We start from the raw sequence: 19,710 nt of genomic DNA, 5'->3' as shown, positions 1-19,710 counted from the left end.
CGTTCAGAGTGGGGAAGGAACCTTGACAGTAGATTAACAATGCAAATACAGTATCTGTGATTAGCCTCAATTGGTGCATTATCTGTGTTTACTGGGGCATATGGACAGAAGGTGTCTTTATATTTTTGTGGAATGGGAAAATAGCACAAGGAGTCCTACAGAGGTTGTTTTAGACAGTCAGTGGGAAATCAGTGGTAGGAAATATTTTACTGATGGTCTTATTGCTTTTCAGGTGGGGCAGGAATGTTCCATCAATTTCAGTGGCTTTATTCCATTTTGGGTTTTATGGCATGGAAAGGCACCTAACAGTCATTCCTTTCAAATCTCCCTCTATTGAAAAATCCTTATAAAGTTCTTAATCTATATGTCCAAATTCCCCATCAGTTTGAACTGTGCACGTTGGTCTAGGCCTGAAGTTTCATGTACAAAATAGGGCTGTCAATTAATTGCAGTTAACTCACGTGATTAACCCAAAAAATTAATAGTGATTAAAAAAATTAATCACGATTAATCACACTGTTAAACAACAGAATACCAACTGAAATTTATTAAATATTTTTGGATGTTTTCTACATTTTCAAATATATTGATTTCAGTTACAACACAGAATACAAAGTGTACAGTGCTCACTTTATATTAGTTTTTATTACAAATATTTGCACTGTAAAAATGATATACAAAAGAAAGTATTTTTCAATTTACCTCATACAAGTACTGTAGTGCAATCCCTATTGTGAAAAAGTAACTTAGAAATGTAGATTTTTTTTGTTACATAACTGCACTCAAAAACAAAACAATGTAAAACTTTAGAGCCTACAGGTCCAAGCAGTCCTACTTCATGTTCAGCCAATCGCTAAGACAAACAGCTTTGTTTACATTTACGGGAGATACTGCTGACTGCTTCTTATTTACAATATCACCAGAAAGTGAGAACAGACATTTGCATGGCACTTTTGTAGCTGGCACTGCAAGGTATTTACATGCCAGATATGCTAAACATTTGTATGCCCCTTCATGCTTCTACCACCATTCCGGAGGACATGCTTCCATGCTGATGATTTTCGTTAAAAAAATAATGCATTAATTAAATTTGTGACTGAACTCCTTGGGGGAGAATTGTATGTCTCCTGTTCTGTTTTACCTGCAGTCTGACATATATTTCATGTTATAGCAATCTTGGATGATGACCCAGCACATGTTGTTTGATTTATCAACACTGTCACTGCAGATTTGCCAAAACACAAAAAATGCACCAATGTGAGATTTCTAAAAATAGCTACAGCACTCAACCCAAGATTTAAGAATCTGAAGTGCCTTCCAAAATCTGAGAGGGACAAGGTGTGGAGCGTGCTTTCAGAAGGCTTAAGAGAGCAATATTTCAATGCGGAAACTATAGGACCTGAACCACCAAAAAAGAAAATCAGCCTTCTGCTGGTGGCATCTGATTCAAATGATGAAAATGAACATGCATTAGTCAACTCTGTTTGGATCGTTATCGAGCAGAACCCATCATCAGTATGGATGCATGTCCTCTGGAATGGTTGTTGAAACATAAAGGGACATATGAATCTTTAGCGCATCTGGCACATAAATATCTTGCGACACTGGTGACAACAATGCCGTGCGAACTCCTGTTCTCACTTTCAGATGACATTGTTAACAAGAAGTGGGCAGCATTATCTCCTGCAAATGTAAACAAACTTGTTTGTCTGAACAATTGGCTGAAGTAGGACTGAGTGGCTCTAAAGTTTTATATTGTTTTAGTTTTGAATGCAGGGTTTTTTTTGTAGATAATTCTACATTTGTAAGTTCAACTTTCATAAAAAAGAGATTGCACTACAGTACTTGTATTAGGTGAATTAAAATATACTATTTCTTATTTTTTACTTGGAAATATTTGTAATCAAAAATAAATATAAAGTGAGCACTGTACACTTTGTATTCTGTGTTGTAATTGAAATCAATATATTTGAAAATGTAGAAAACATCCAAAAATATTTAAATAAATGGTATTCTCTTATTAACAGTGTGATTAATTGCGATTAACTTTTTTAATCACTTGACAGCCCTAGTATTCTATTATTATTTAACAGTGCGATTAATCACATGATTAATTTTTTGAATTGTGCGATTAATTAAGATTAACGCTTGACATCCCTAATTCAAAACCAATTTACATGAGAGGCGGGGAAACGTTTTGTCAAATGAATGAACAAATCTTGCTTTGAAAAAAAAGTTTCAGAACTTGCTGTCAGACAGCAAAGGAACTGAGTTTAACTTCAATTATCTTTGCTTTTGTTCTGTAGATATATTTCTAGTCTGAGGATGCTTGTCAAACCTCAACACTAGTGTGAAACTTAGCCCTGGTCTACACTAGGACTTTAGGTCTAATTTAGCAGCATTAAATCGATGTAAACCTGCACCCGTCCACACGATGAAGCCCTTTATTTCGACTTAAAGGGCTCTTAAAATCGATTTCCTTACTCCACCCCTGACAAGTGGATTAGCGCTTAAATCGGCCTTGCCGGCTTGAATTTGGGGTACTGTGGACACAATTCGATGGTACTGGCCTCCGGGAGCTATCCCAGAGTGCTCCATTGTGACCGCTCTGGACAGCACTCTCAACTCAGATGCACTGGCCAGGCAGACAGGAAAAGAACCGTGAACTTTTAAATCTCATTTCCTGTTTGGCCAGCGTGGCAAGCTGCAGGTGACCATGCAGAGCTCATCAGCAGAGGTGACCATGATGGAGTCCCAGAATCACAAAAGAGCTCCAGCATGGACTGAACGGGAGGTACAGGATCTGATCGCTGTTTGGGGAGAGGAATCCGTGCTATCAGAACTCCATTCCAGTTTTCGAAATGCCAAAACCTTTGTCAAAATCTCCCAGGGCATGAAGGACAGAGGCCATAACAGGGACCCGAAGCAGTGCCACATGAAACTGAAGGAGCTGAGGCAAACCTACCAGAAAACCAGAGAGGCGAACGGCCGCTCCGGGTCAGAGCCCCAAACATGCCGCTTCTATGATGAGCTGCATGCCATTTTAGGGGGTTCAGCCACCACTACCCCAGCCGTGTTGTTTGACTCCTTCAATGGAGATGGAGGCAATATGGAAGCAGGTTTTGGGGATGAAGAAGAAGATGATGATGATGAGGTTGTAGATCGCTCACAGCAAGCAAGTGGAGAAACCGGTTTTCCCGACAGCCAGGAACTGTTTCTCACCCTGGACCTGGAGCCAGTACCCCCCGAATCCACCCAAGGCTGCCTCCTGGACCCAGCAGGCGGAGAAGGGACCTCTGGTGAGTATACCTTTTGAAATACTATACATGGTTTAAAAGCAAGCATGTGAAAGGATTACTTTGTCCTGGCATTCGCGGTTCTCCTGGATGTACTCCCAAAGCCTTTGCAAAAGGTTTCTGGGGAGGGCAGCCTTATTGCATCCTTCATGGTAGGACACTTTACCACTCCAGGTCAGTAACACGTACTCGGGAATCATTGTAGAACAAAGCATTGCAGTGTATGTTTGCTGGCATTCAAACAACATCCGTTCTTTATCTCTCTGTGTTATCCTCAGGAGAGTGAGATATAATTCATGGTCACCTGGTTGAAACAGAGTGCTTTTCTTCAGGGGACACTCAGAAGAGCCCATTCCTGCTGGGCTGTTTGCCTGTGGCTAAACAGAAATGTTCCCCGCTGTTAGCCACAGGGAGGGGGGAAGGTTGAGGGGGTAGCCACGCAGTGGGGGGAGGCAAAATGCGACCTTGTAACGAAAGCACATGTGCTATGTATGTAATGTTAACAGCAAGGTTTATCCTGAAAGAGTGTAGCCACTGTTTTATAAAATGTGTCTTTTTAAATACCGCTGTCCCTTTTTTTTTCTCCACCAGCTGCATGTGTTTCAATGATCACAGGATCTTCTCCTTCCCAGAGGCTAGTGAAGCTTAGAAAGAAAAAAAAACGCACTCGCGATGAAATGTTCTCCGAGCTCATGCTGTCCTCCCACACTGACAGAGCACAGACGAATGCGTGGAGGCAAATAATGTCAGAGTGCAGGAAAGCACAAAATGACCAGGAAGAGAGGTGGCGGGCTGAAGAAAGGGCTGAAGCTCAAATGTGGCGGCAGCGTGATGAGAGGAGGCAGGATTCAATGCTGAGGCTGCTGGAGGACCAAACCAGTATGCTGCAGTGTATGGTTGAGCTGCAGCAAAGGCAGTTGGAGCACAGACTGCCACTACAGCCCCTGTGTAACCAATCGCCCTCCTCCCCAAGTTCCATAGCCTCCACACCCAGACGCCCAAGAACGCGGTGGGGGGGCCTCCGGCCAACCAGCTACTCCACCACAGAGGATTGCCCAAAAAAAAGAAGGCTGGCATTCAATAAATTTTAAAGTTGTAAACTTTTAAAGTGCTGTGTGGCATTTTCCTTCCCTCCTCCACCACCCCTCCTGGGCTACCTTGGTAGTCATCCCCCTATTTGTGTGATGAATGAATAAAGAATGCATGAATGTGAAGCAACAATGACTTTATTGCCTCTGCAAGCGGTGATCGAAGGGAGGAGGGGAGGGTGATTAGCTTACAGGGAACTTGAGTGAACCAAGGGGCGGAGGGTTTCATCACGGAGAAACAAACAGAACTTTCACACCGTAGCCTGGCCAGTCATGAAACTGGTTTTCAAAGCTTCTCTGATGCGTACCGCGCCCTCCTGTGCTCTTCTAACCGCCCTGGTGTCTGGCTGCGTGTAACCAGCAGCCAGGCGATTTGCCTCAACCTCCCACCCCGCCATAAACGTCTCCCCCTTACTCTCACAGATATTGTGGAGCACACAGCAAGCAGTAATAACAGTGGGAATATTGGTTTCGCTGAGGTCTAAGCGAGTCACTAAACTGCACCAGTGCGCCTTTAAATGTCCAAATGCACATTCTACCACCATTCTGCACTTGCTCAGCCTGTAGTTGAACAGCTCCTGACTACTGTCCAGGCTGCCTGTGTACGGCTTCATGAGCCATGGCATTAAGGGGTAGGCTGGGTCCCCAAGGATACATATAGGCATTTCAACATCCCCAACAGTTATTTTCTGGTCTGGGAATAAAGTCCCTTCCTGCAGCTTTTGAAACAGACCAGAGTTCCTGAAGATGCGAGCGTCATGTACCTTTCCCGGCCATCCCACGTTGATGTTGGTGAAACGTCCCTTGTGATCCACCAGAGCTTGCAGCACTATTGAAAAGTACCCCTTGAGGTTTATGTACTCGGCGGCTTGGTGCTCCGGTGCCAAGATAGGGATATGGGTTCCGTCTATGGCCCCACCACAGTTAGGGAATCCCATTGCAGCAAAGCCATCCACTATGACCATCCACATTTCCCAGGGTCACTACCCTTGATATCAGCAGATTTTTGATTGCGTGGGCTACTTTCATCACAGCAACCCCAACAACAGTAGATTTGCCCACTCCAAATTGATTCCCAACTGACCGGTAGCTGTCTGGCGTTGCAAGCTTCCACAGGGCTATCGCCACTCGCTTCTCAACTGTGAGGGCTGCTCTCATCTTGGTATTCATGCGCCTCAGGGCAGGGGAAAGCAAGTCGCAAAGTTCCATGAAAGTGCCCTTACGCATGCGAAAGTTTCGCAGCCACTGGGAATCGTCCCAGACCTGCAACACTATGCGGTCCCACCAGTCTGTGCTTGTTTCCCGAGCCCAGAATCGGCATTCCACAGCATGAACCTGCCCCATTAGCACCATGATGCATGCATTGGCAGGGCCCATGCTTTCAGAGAAATCTGTGTCCATGTCCTGATCACTCACGTGTCTGCGCTGACGTCGCCTCCTCGCCTGGTATCGCTTTGCCAGGTTCTGGTGCTGCATATACTGGTGGATAATGCATGTGGTGTTTAATGTGCTCCTAATTGCCAAAGTGATCTGAGCGGCCTCCATGCTTGCCTTGGTATGGCGTCCGCACAGAAAAAAGGCGCGGAATGATTGTCTGCCGTTGCTCTGACGGAGGGAGGGGCGACTGACGACACGGCTTACAGGGTTGGCTTCAGGGAGCTAAAATCAACAAAGGGGGTGTCTTTACATCAAGGAGTATTTCAGGCAGGACTTCACGGAGGGTTCCAATAAGAAATGGTAAACCTAAGTTATTGTTCTTATTGGAACAAGGAGGTTAGCCTGGCCTCTGATTGATACATGGCTAGATTTACCTCGCTGCACCTTCTCTGTGAGTGACTGCAGTGTGACCTAGAGGAATGAGTCCCCCTAGACGGGGGAGGGGGGAAGCAAATGAATACAGAACAAATCTGGTCTATTTCTTGTTTTGATCCACTCCATCTATCTTTTACATCTTTGGCTGGCAGCAGACGGTGCAGAAGGACTGCATGCCATCCACATCTCATGGCTGCTCGGCAGAAGATGATACAGTACAACTGCTAGCCATCCTCATCTCTTGCCTGCCCGGCAGAAGATGGTACAGTATGACTGCTAGAAATCTGTATCGCCTGCCTGCTCACCATAAGATGGTTCAATAGGACTGACTGCAGGACTAAAGAGAATGACCTGGTCAAGTCACTCCAAATTTAGTCCCTGCGCCCATGTCTGTCCAGGCGCTCCCAGCCGACGTGGCCAGGAGCACCTCAGACATGACGATGACGGCTACCAGTCGTACTGTACCATCTGCTGCCACAAGGCAAGGGGTTGCTGCTACTGTGTAGCAATGCCGTACCGCGTCTGCCAGCACCCAGGAGACATAGGGTGACGGTTACCTGAGCAGGCTCCATGCTTGCCATGGTATGGCGTCTGCACAGGTAACTCAAGAAAAAAGGCGCGAAACGATTGTCTGCCCTTGCTTTCACGGAGGGAGGGAGGGAACGGGGGCCTGACGATATGTACCCAGAACCACCCGCGACAATGTTTTAGCCCCATCGGGCATTGGGATCTCAACCCAGAATTCCAATGGGCAGCAGAGACTGCGGGATAGCTATCCACAGTGCAATGCTCCGGAAGTCGACTCTAGCCTCGGTACTGTGGAAGCACTCCGCCGAGTTAATGCACTTAATGCACTTAGAGCATTTTCTGTGGGGACACACACACTCGAATATATAAAACCGATTTCTAAAAAAACGACTTCTATAAATTCGACCTTATTCCGTAGTGTAGACATACCCTTAGAAATAAAGCCATCCACAGTCTGTTTTGTGTCTTAATAGTCAATCCAGAGTCTCTTTTAGAGATGCTGTGTCTTGTAACTCACAGCACGGATTCTGTCTTTCTGTGCTACTACGTATAAATGAATTGGATTGAATTGTATGGAGTTTTGGAGAAGGAAAAGGAGACAAGCATCACAGCTGTTTAAAGAGGTACTACTGCGTGTGTGACACTTAGTATCACAGCAGGAAGAAACTGAAACCTCTCATTAAATTTCCAGACTAATCGTTGACTCAGGATGTCTGGTTTGCATTCATTAAAAATTCCAAATTAATAAAAGATGTAATTGAAGATTTAAAGAACGGAAGTGAATATCAGATGTTTAATGGAGAACCAACATTATCATGAACCTATCAGACAGTAATTCACTTGCTTTATCATAATCTCTTTGTTTTGTCCTCATGACAAAAATAGGAACAGTTCAGTTTTCACAAATGTGTTTCCAAAGATGGTTCATCCTTTTTCATTTTTTATGTGCTTCATGCTGTGTTTTGCAAGTGCACAGAAATGGTTCAGGAGAAAAGAGCCACAGCCAAGAAAAGGGGAACCCAGAGATGACGGAACAAGGAAATGGAAATAGGAAACACTGAGGTCTTAATATTTTTTCAGAATAGTGTTTTGTTTTGTTTCCCTTACATCTCTCTGAAGCAGAAAAGTTTCTCAAGCCAAGCCTAAATACTTTACAAATTACAAATTGTGTCAGAGATTCCAGGCCAAATTTACATCTGAAGCTGTCTGCCCAAAGGAGTCCAGTATGCTCCCTGGGATTGCAGACATGAAGGCTATCTTCCATTTCGAGGGGAAATACCAAGTGTCTATCAAAAGAGGGATGCCATGTTAAGTGTTCTGCTGCTGTCTCTTCCCCCATGTTGCAGTTACTCTCATAGGAACTACACCAGTGGGATCCCCAAGAGTGTTCAGCATTTCTCCAGTTGTATGCTGCTTGCTTTGACATGTAACTGTGAAAAAGTCATCTTATTTCTCAACTCATTTGCTTCCTGTACACATTCAGTCATCTCTGCTCACTTGAGTAGTAAAAATAAATTTGAAGTATTTTTTATTCTTGTTAACCCTGCAGAGTCAATACAGTTAAGAGAAAGTATGATGGAGTCTATCTGTTCTTATGCATCATCAAGAGAACTGCCAATTAAGTTCCCGCTGCGGGTCCAAATTCTTATTCTTTTGCAACCCCAGTGAAGGCAATGTGCTTTGTACAGGTGTCATGGAGGTCAGATTTTGGACTGTAGAATTTTACTACTAGTGCCAAAGTACAAGTCCAGATGTATGTCTACACTGAAGAAAAAAAAAAAGAAAAAAAAAGGTGTTCTTATCTTGGTTAAAATAGCAGTGTTGCCATGTCTTCACTGCTTTTAACTCAGGTTAGCAGCTCGAGTTAAAGCCTGTAGGGGAGCCTGAGGTTGAACTCAAACTACTAACCTAAGTTAAAAGCAGTGAAGACATGGCAACACTGCTATTTTAACACAAATTAAGAACACACTTTTTTTTTTTTTCAGTTTGCAATGTAGACATGGATCTCCCTGTGCTATTTTTACAGTCAATTTTCAGAGAACAACTCAACTTTAAAGGGTCCAAATATATGAAGATATTCCAAGCTAACAGTTCAATTCCTGTTAGCTGGAAAGAAGGAGGAAAATGGGGGTGGGGGGGTGGGAGGGGAATCTTGTTAAACAGATGCTGACAACAAACAAAAGTCTCACCCACCTTTAAAAATAAAACACGAGAGATTGAGCAGGGATGGAGCAGAAAGGATTTTTCCCGTCCACCAAGACGGCAGTGGCTGGAACAAACCCATGCTCCCCATATTCAAAAACACACACATAGAGCTTTAAAATGTTTTTTAAATAAAGAAAACAGATGACTTAGCTTTAACTTGCCTGTAGCTCCACCCCCAGCATCAGGTCAGGCAGTGAGTTTACTCCAGGTGTAGGAAGCATTCATGGCAGAATGATCCTTTCCCTGGATGGGGCTCTGGGGCCCAAACGTAAAAGGCTATTTCTTCATAGTCGATTGCTCCCCTTCCTACTTAGGTGGCCTGCCACTAATTCAGCATCTATGGCCTTCTGGGCTTGCTCAACTCATAAAGCCATGGTTATATTTTACTGCAGCAGGCCCTTCAATGATTAAATACGTAGCACTCCTACTAAATTTTGAAGAAGAGCTCTGTGTAGCTTGAAAGCTTGTCTTTCTTGCCAACAGAAGTTGATCCAATAAAAGGTACTACATCTCACCCATCTTGTCTCTCTATTTAATTAGTGGCATTTGTAAGAAAACCTAGTAGATACAATTACACCCAGAGGCAGAGTCTTATGCCCTTGGCAATGAGATTTTCACACTGTGTTTTCTTAACTGAACATGTCCCATGGAAGATTGCCAAACTAGTGTTTTTACTTTGAAGAAAGGCTGTGTTTCTCCTCAAAACCTTAGGTAAACACTTTTTTTCCCTCCAGCATCTGTTTAACAAGATTTCCCCCCTTTTAATGGGGACTCAGGAAATCTGGGTTCATTTCTCAGATCTGCCATAGTCTCCTTGTGTAACCTGAAAGTCTGATCTGTAGCTCATTGAAGTCAATGAAAAATCTCCCTTATACTTCAGTGGCCTCTGGATTAGGTCCCTAATCTATTTGTGCCTCAGTTCCCAATATGTAATATGGGAATAATAGTGTTTCCTTTCTCCACCCATTTGTCTGTCTTGTCTAGGTTGAAAACTTTTCAGGACTGGAAAGATCTTCTACCATGTGTATATACAGCACCCAGCACACTGAGACCCTGATCTTGCTTGGGAGCTCTGGGCACAACGGTAGTAAAAATAAATGATAAAAATATTGATAACAGCAAAGTAAAGGTTGCTCTATAAAGAAATAATCAGAAGTTGCACGCATTCTCAAGTGCCTGTTGACACATTATCATCTTAAAGGACTGAGGTTGAGGAGAGTCTTGCTGACTGGCTAGACACCCCCATCACTTGCAGCTACAGAGGGGTTAATTTTCTTTTTACCTTTAACCCTTCCCAAATCAAAGTGGAATTTTTGTGTTTCCTATCTCATAAATAAGGCTACGTTTTAGTCACAGGTATTTTTAGTAAAAGCAATGGACAGGTCACAGGCGGTAAACGAAAATTCACAGCCCACAACCTGTCCATGACTTATATACTATATACCCCTAACTAAAACTTGGGATGGGGGGGCCACCGGTGCTGTGGGGAGTAAGTCCGGAGGTGCTGTGGGGGGGTGTCCCGGGACCCCTGCTGGTTTTGGGGAGGAGGTGGGTGGTGGCGCACAGTCCAGGACCCCCTACTGGGGGTGGAGGAAGGTTAGCAGGGCTGGCAGGCTAACTACCGGGCTCCGAGCAACTGGTGGCCGGCATGTCCCTGCAGCTCCTGGTGGGGTGGGGGAGGGAAGGCCGGGGGGCTCCACACGCTGCCCCTGCCATGAGTTCCGGCCCCACAGCTCCCATTTGCAATGAACCACAGCCAATGGGAGCTGTGGAGGTTGTGCCTCCAGGCAGGGGCAGCATGCAGAGCCCCCTGGCCCCTCTGCCTAGGAGCTGCAGGGTAAGCACTGCCCTGCACCCCAACCCCCAGCCCTGAACCTCCTCCCATACCCAAACTGCCCCAGCAGTAGCTGGTGCAACTGGCTCAGGGGCTGCCTCATCTGCTTGGGCAGCCCCGGTGCCAGCTGCACTGGCTGCTGCAGAAGTCACAGAGGTCATGGAAAGTCGTGGAATCCATGACCTCTGTGACAGACACAGAGCCATACTCATAAATGAGTTGGTGAAGTTACACAGCTACTCTAAAAGTAAACTTCCTCATTGTAATACTTCCCTCCTTTATTAGATACAGCGTTTCTCGACCTTTTTGATACCAGGGACTGCCTTGCTGCCTTCCTAAACTGTGTCAGGAAGATCTCAGGACAAAATATGTATGCCTACAAAGAGTGACTAATTGGCCAACGGAAAATGGAGGTTTAATAAGTGATGTGAAACCACACCATCTATTTAGTAATCTTATCCCTGAAAGATGAGGTCTCATCATCATCATTATCCCACAGATTATCCCTTGTCTGACTCTGTCTGTTATTAAGAGTTCCTGACACTTCTCAGTATAAGGCCCTATTTTCAGTTGCTTATAACTTTGCCAAATTTTAACTGTTAATGTTGTAATTTTCCATGTCAGGTAGCTGAGGACTCACTTCTGCAACTGAAGACAATGGGAGCTATGCTTTGATTATACAAAGTGCTATATAATGCTAAGTACTCTGCAAAACTGAGTCCTAAGGTTCTTAAATTGAGCACCCACAATTACTGGATATTTTTAACCTCCGTGCATCAGTTGTCCATCTGTAAAATTGGGATATCATCACCCCTTATCTCATTGCGGTGTGAAAATAAAGTAATGTCTGTGAAACACTGAGATACTACAATCAGCGCTATGGAATAACCCATGAGAAAATTATTAATTCTGCCTTCAGAGCAGGGTTTGAATACTGTGCAGTAAATAAGCGAAGGGGTCAGACATTATTCAATGAAAAGACAATAACATATTGACTCTCTACTCATTAAGAACTTACCATCCATCCTGTGCACTGAATGAGACAGGGGTCCAGGGGAAATAGTAATAAGTTATTGTGTAATTAAAGACTGTAGCACAATGCATACACACAAGGAGGCCAAATTAAAGTTGCACAAGCAGCTTTACTTCTGGCACTTCCTAATTGCTGAGTGCTTGATTTTGCAGCCTTACTGTTCTTTTATTGTATTTTTTACTATATCAGACAGACATATGTCAGTACTATGAAATATAAAATAATCATATTTTAATTTTAGACTAAATAGTGGGAAATGGTGAATTTGGGCCTATGATACTACTGAAGTGATACTGTAAAAAACAGAAATGGGGCTCCTGTAGTTTGTATAATAATTTAAATCCTGAGCAGGAATTATAGCTCTGCAATTCATTAATTAGATTGTTTTTATTTACTCCAATGTCTCTTCTCCTAGCACATACCCTCCTCCCAGGAGATGAAGGTGGGAAAACAGACATGGCACTAGTGATGTAATGCTTCCCATAAAGAGATTGGACAAGCTAAGAGTCTGATCTCATGCTCATTGAAATCAATGACCAAATTCCCATTAGCTTCAATGGTGCAGGATCAGGCCTTCAATGAGCTCATTTCTCTCCTGCCTCCAGCATGGAGACGCCTTTCAGGCTACATGAACTAGGGATTCTCAATCTAGTTTTCTTTGTTTTTTCCCCTCTGACAGGATTCCATGGTTCTGGCTAACAAGTGCTCTGCAGAGAAGCATGTCTTCTTCTCTCTGCACTAGTCCCTGCTCCCATGGCGATTGACTCAACCTTCTCTCCCCATCAATTATATTCTCCCTTATCATGCTGCCTTCCCCTCCTCCACTTCCTCAACTCTTGTCCCCCTTCCCCTTCCCATTTTCTGTCTCTTTCCCATTGCTGTGCCTCCCTAGACACCATGGACAGCTCCTGTTACTTCCCTAAACCCTACCACACTCCATTCCCAGCTCTTCTTTAACCCCTGCCATGTGTTTTGGCCTTCTTTGATCATCACCTTTCCTCACATGTGGTGACAGTAAGAAAATGTTAACTATTTAGTGGCCATCACTGTAGTCTGAGTTCTGTTTGGGAATTCAGGAAGTAGTCTAAGTGAATAGGCAGATGTAGCCTGGAGAAAAGAAGGGAGTTAATGGCAGAGTACAGAAACACTATTCCCCACCTCTTACAAATGCAGTGGTTACAGTCATTTTGGTAAATGGGATAGCACATTGACCATGGAAAGGGAATCTTGCCATCCACAGTCCCGTCGACAGGCAGCACTGTCAATATAGTGATCATATTTTTAAAATCTGCTTGGCCATGTTCCATATAATGTTGCAGTTTGAGAAGTGAAAGGATTTTTAACAGTGACTTCCATCATGGATGCTCTTTGTTTACTTTTGATTTTCTCTAGGGTTAGAGAATGAAAATAGTCTGGTCATTTTCTTTTATAGGTTCTTTCGCTATTGGCCTTCAGTTCTGTAAAATCTTATTTACAAAATCTACATTTGGGACAAATTTGACCTGTCAATGTTGCTTTGATTCTTAAGCAGATGTACAATTTGGAGGGGGTGAGTGGGACAGTTGCTTGTTTAAAAAGCAAGCATTTTGTTCCTCCAAACAAAATGACTGCATTCTCTTTAGTTAATATGCTTGGTGCCTTTCTTTATTTAGTGTATGTTGCAGGAGATGGTGGGGGTGGAGGGGAAGGGCTGTTTTTCACTCTCAAGTTCAGGAGTGAATTAGAACAGATTGCCTTTTTTTCTTGGTTAGTTAAATAACTAAATATATGTCAGGTGCCCAAACACATAATCACTCTATAAATAAAATTGTAGTGTTCTAGGTTAACTTGCTTACCTACATCTTTGTGTAGCCTTGCTATTAGACAACACAAATGACCATGAGGTTGCACTATTGACAACTGCTTACCCTGGCAAAGAAATATGAAATGCTAAAATGGAGAGAGGATATCTGACCTGCATTAACTCTTTGGTTCACCTACAGAAACAAACTAAAAATTTCTGTGAACTTTCTTTTGAATTTATAAATGAATTCACTTTGGCCAGTCTTGTGCTCTTTCCTTGAACATTTGCATTTTACACACACAAATTTTTGTTGAAAGGAAATTTCAAAGTCACAAGCATGACACTCAGAGAGACAGTTCAGTCCCTTCTCTGCTCTTGCCCTTTGCTCAGTCTGGATTGTAAAGCTGTAAGCCAGTCCATAAAATGTATTCTTTCTAAATAATCACTTCAGTCTGTTGTTTTAATTCAAAGGGTCATTTTCAAATAAAAACTAAAACATAAAAAATCCAACCAAAATTGTTCCAAAAAGTTCTTCTACTTGAAATATCTGAAAAATTACAGCATGTTGTCCATGTTATTTCACTGAATGCACACAGTATTTCTTAGAAACTAAGAACAAACAGTTCTGAACAGAAATCCTTTTTTAAAAAAATCCTTATTCTTACTCTTCAGTTAATGCAGATGGATGTACCCACACACAAAACAACATCAGGCTTACAAAATACTTTTTGCATAAATCTTAAACCACAGATCATAAATCTGTTTTCAGATTGTAAAAAAAAATTAAAAAAAATTCCAAAGTACATAAGATGGGTTCTTAAAAATGAAAAATGTTATTCATATGAAAAGATGAATAGCTCAGGCACATAATTAAATGCTTCCCATATTATATTACAAGTGTGCAGAAGAAAATCCCACCAGAATCTTGAACCTTTCTTGTTTTTGTTTTTAATCTCCAGAGATGAGTATGATATTGTTCTCTAGCTTACTTATCTTCCTTAGTTATGATGGGCAAAAGCTATATCAAACCACCATAAATGCTAGAGCATCTGAGCCTTCCCCAAATAGTTTAACAATTTAAACATTCTTTTGAGTAATTTGCAGTATTCTTCATATCCATCCCTTACCATATATATAGTTTTCTATAAAAGCCGGGTATTTTTTCAATCATCAGAATGATCTCTGAATTATATTCTCTTCCTCTCTATGGGATGTTATACTCCTCCTACAAACTAACCATCTTCATAAACAAAAAAGCTATTTCCTAACTAAATTGTGTGCTCTAGAATGCACAAAATCAGTATATATGCTAATTTAATTAAGAAGGGCTTACAATTCTGAGACTTATGGAGTTTTGGTATATTGCAGAGGTTCTCAAACTGGGGGTCGGGACCCCTGAGGGGGCCATGAGATTATTACTTGGGGGGGAGGGTTGCGAGCTGTCAGCCTCCACCCCCAAACCCTGCTTTGCCTCCAGCATTCATAATGGTGTTAAATATATAAAAATGTGTTTTTAATTTATTAGGGGGGTTGCACTCAGAGGCTTGCTATGTGAAATGAATTACCAGTAAAAAAAGTTTGAGAACCACTGGTATATTGCAAACACTTCTCAGACTGTAATAAGCAAATGACATTTTATTATGACATGTAATTAAATTAAATTGTTCTGAAAAGGGTTTTATTGATGTTGTGGTATATAAGTTATACCACCACTGAGAAACAGTAGAAATATAGGAGATAACATGCAGCTTGTTGCAATAGGCAACTTTGTTCCTGAAGATTAAGATAGCTTTATCTCAAGCTGATTTACTCTGTTAATATTGTGTCATTTTGTAACTAATCAAAAAAACATACTAAGGTTCCAGTTTGTTGATTTTCAAAGGCACATAGGGCACTTGCATTCCCATCCTCTATTTGTAATTTGAAAGTCTTCCCCATAATTCCGACGTCACTCAACCTCAATGTTTTGGCACCCCATTCAACTCTTGCACTGTATAACTCCCCTTGGAGTTAGCAGGCATTTTGCTTACCTGGGGTTGCAGTCAGGCCATAAATTTCAGTTCTGTTTGTTGAAGCTAATGTGAAAATGAATATTGTTTAACAAATTTATTTGAGCATAAGCTTTCGTGAGCTACAGCTCACTTCATCGGATGCATTTCCACTGAATGAAGTGAGCTATGGCTCATGAAAGCTTATGCTCAAATAAATTGGTTAGTCTCTAAGGTGCCACAAGTACTTCTTTTCTTTTTGCGAATACAGACTAAAACGGCTGCTATTCTGAAACCTGAATATTGTTCGGTAGCATTTCTACAGTTAGGAAATAACTAGTCCAGTTAATGAAAAACACATCTGAGAACAACAACTGTGTATGGATAATAATAAAAATAATAAATAGTGGTGGTGTGTGTAGTCCTTGAGGGCCAGATTTTCAAAAGAGCTCAGCATCCAGTGTAATGACCTCTTTTCAAAATCTGGCCATTTATTGTGATGCCTAACTGAGCACAGCTATTTTGAAAATCTAGCCCTTAGATGACAACACACACACACACACACAAATATGCATAAGGACATAAACTGATTTTACTTCCAGATTATAGTATGGGGAGAGTTACAAAATAATGATAATCATCTCCCCCCCCAAAACACACACACACACTTCAAATCATTTAGTAATTAATCTGAAAAAAACAAAAAATGTCCAAAGACAAATGTAAGTAACAAAACAATGGAAGCAACATATCCGTGTAGGAGCAAAAAAGTAAAGGATGCTGTCCTCATCTAAAAAGTCATAAAATAATAACCAGAAGAAAACAGGCAGGAGATATGCCAGTGACAAATATTATATTTCACGCAAAAATATCTTTAAATGTGTCATGCAAAACTTGAATAACCACCCTTTCAGCCACTCTGGTCACATTCTCTGATTTGCAGAAATTTGTGCCATTTTTCCTCAGGGGAAAAAAAAATTATTATCCATCCCTAAAATATTGAAATCCATTTGAAACCACTTTACAGGGCACTAGATGGCACATTGGATTGGTAACAAAAAGCAGAATTTTTTACTGCAGGATGTTGGCACAAACTAAGCATCAGAGATTACCAAAAGTTCAGTGGCCTGTAACCTGGATAGGCAGATGTCCAAATACAAAAAACACCACCACTGTTTGCATCTTTGTTGACAGCCTCCGCCTACAGGCCTAACACTGAATGGCCATTGAGAATGAACTCCCCTCTTTATCTATAGGAGGTCTCTCTTGTCAGATTTGAGGCATGCTGACAAGTCTGTATGCTGAAGCTGCTTGCAGTGTGTTGCACCTGTGGTGTGGATACACAAATGACTTCAATTTTGTAGGGTTTATTAGTCTGATACCACTAATGAGCATTACAGTCCCATGATATTTTAAACCCCCATTGATACAGAAGTCTGCAGATTTTTCCTGTCAGATTGAAAAAAATTCAGAGGCCTATTATTAATTATATTTTTATTCAAAGTTTGTGGCATAAATATTGGAGACTGTGATGAAGTAACAGAAAAGGCTGTGGGGGGGAAGGGAGATAAGTATGCTATCAAATTAGGACTGTCCATAATACTACTTCTCCCCCACAATTCTATTTCTAATTGTGGCTATAACAGCAATTGGTTTATTTAATTTGCATAAAACTTCTATTTTTAACAAGCAGAACAGCAAAGTCCAAGCTGTGGTTTTATTTTATAGTGTAATGATTATATTCTGTCGTTAACACTGAAAACCAGTTTAACCAATAAGAAAGCCAATATGTAGGAACAGAAAAATGTTTATTCAGTCTAACATCAATTTGTCTCAAATTATTATTATTATTTTAAGTTTCTGGCATTAATAGGTGTTAATATTTTATTAGAAGTGCATTGGCTATATAAGAGTAATTTACACTTCTAACAATCCACCATACAGTCTGTCAAGTAAATGAGATGGCAAATTAATTATTTAGCAAATCCCGGCAGGAAAAAACCACTGAGGGTCTTCTATTTATTTATTTTACAGTGAGGCAAGTCGCAGCTGAAAGAGAGCCTGCCTACATGAGATTGAAGTCTCTGCCCCTGTAAATAATTACAGTGAAAGAACTCTCCATCTTGGAGAAGGGGGGGGGGGGGACATTATCCCTGATATATGCCAGGATGGCGAATTAAAGCACAAATGTGTCGATGCCAGACATTCAGGGCGGACTTTTAGAGCCTTGATCTTCCATTCCTTGTGTACCCACAGCTCCCTTGATTTTACTAGTAGCTTTTTGGTGCATAAGGAACGCAGGATAGGGCCCCTTGGTAGGCAGCGCTATAGAAATGAATCCTTGTCATTACCGGCATTCCAGCACTGGCCCGCCCACACACACACACACTCCCCGTGTGAACGTAAAATACGGTAATCGGATTGCTGCGCTGCGAGATGGTAACATTCATCACCATCATCACAAACGTGCCGCTGCCTGGCTAAACTAGGATGCTGATTCTCCTGCTGCTGTTTCCACGGAGACATGCTCCAGAAAGCCCCAAAGGGAGATACTTGGGGCGGGGGGAGAGGAATGGGATGGCTGCGTGGATGGGGGATTGTTAGAGAGAGCGGCTCTTTATCCGCCACCCTCCCCCCCCAAATTTGGAAGACCACGATTAAGAGCAGGCCTGAGCCACGAGACAGAGGAGGACTAGATGGAGGGAGAGGTGGGGCTGGGGTCCCTGCTGCTGGGCCGCGGAAATCACCCTGCTGCCTGCCCGCCCGGCTGGGAGCAGCATCCTCCCTGTCCCAGCCCCGGAGGATGCCGCAGCTCCCCCAGCCCCGGCTGCCCGGCCCCACTCACCCAGCACCACGGCGCAGACCGTGCTGAGCAGCAGCCAGTTGTTCCTCAGGAAGCGCTGGCAGTCGCAGCCCCTCCTGCCTTTCCTCGCCATCGCGGCGGCACCGGCTGAGCTGCGGCGGGGTGTGGGCGCTGCGCGGGGCTCGGCGGCGGCTGCTGCACTGGGCGAGCTGCTGCGCTGGGAGCTCGGCGCCTCCTCCTGCCGCTGCCGCTGCCGCTGCCGCTCCGCCCGTGTGGCTACTGCCGCTGCTGCCGCGCTCTGCGACTCCCCGGCGCGGGAGGAGGGAGCGTGGGGCGGAGGCAAGAGACAGACACACCTGGCCGCGCTCCCGCCTCGCCAGCCCTGCACGCAGGCGCCCGCTGGCAGGAGGCGGGGAGGCTGCTGGGCGCGGAGGCTCTGCTGCCTCTCCCGCCGGGGGGCGCTCCTCGCTCCGACGCAGCCTGCGCCTCTCCCAGCTGCTGCCAAAGGAGGCCCTGTGTCATTCTCCCCCGAGGGGCAAACTGGGGGGCCTGCCCAAGGTCACACAGCCCAAGCGCCCACCGGGGACAGCCCCTCCGCCTCTGGGACAGCTGCCTGCTGTAAGTTATACAGACTGGCCGGAGAAGTTGGGGACACCCAGGGAAGTTCTCTGGTGTCCCATCCCCCCAGCCTCTCCTCCTCTGCTCACAAATCTCTCCACTTCTCTTCCCCCACCCCTTCCAGACCTCTCAACCCCCTTCCACCCCTGGCCTTTACACCTGCATTGGCTTTCTGGGGAAGAAAAATAGGGACATGTCTTAAAGGCCATGTCAGTGAGCTGGACTAGGGGAAAATAGTAAACATTTTCCTAAGGCTGGCTTGTCCTCTCTAAGGATAGGTTTGCACTGCCATTAGTCACATGTGCTGGCCTTTGCCAGCTGACTGTTGACTCCAGCTCCTGGCACTGGGCTAAGGAGCTGTTTAATTGCCGTGTAGATGTTCAGGAGCCTGGACTTTAGGATCCTGGGATGGTCCCAGAGCTCAGACTCCAGCCCAAGCCCTAACTCTACACTGTAATTAAAGCATGGGCCAGCCATGGGTGTCTAATTGCAGTGTAGATATAACCCAAGAGTCTGACCCAGCCTAGTGACACACACTGATTACGTGAGTGTTGGCTGTAGAGCACTTCTGGTGACCAAGTGATCAACACAGTGCAGTACTACTACATCCATCCATAGGGAACAATCAGTTACACCAGGAGTGAAGGTAAAGGAAAACCCCCACCCACTGTAAAAGAAAACCCCCACCCACTCAAAGACTGCTCATATTTATATATTGCACT

At 43.6% G+C, this 19,710-nt stretch overlaps 1 protein-coding gene across 1 annotated transcript in view; it reads right to left on the bottom strand.

The window, feature by feature from the left end:
* SLC1A1 (solute carrier family 1 member 1) overlaps window positions 1-18,503 on the bottom strand; it is a 73,848-nt gene extending 55,345 nt beyond the window's left edge. Inside the window, exon 1 of the mRNA XM_077816425.1 lies at window positions 18,413-18,503. Within this exon, the coding sequence (XP_077672551.1) occupies window positions 18,413-18,503 (91 nt within the window). The remainder of the gene's footprint in view (window positions 1-18,412) is intronic.
* Window positions 18,504-19,710: the final 1,207 nt, after the last annotated feature.

Source organism: Eretmochelys imbricata, chromosome 5 (genome assembly GCF_965152235.1).
Source record: "Eretmochelys imbricata isolate rEreImb1 chromosome 5, rEreImb1.hap1, whole genome shotgun sequence".
NCBI lineage: Eukaryota > Metazoa > Chordata > Testudines > Cheloniidae > Eretmochelys > Eretmochelys imbricata.
This window is presented reverse-complemented; position numbering and strand designations above follow the sequence as displayed.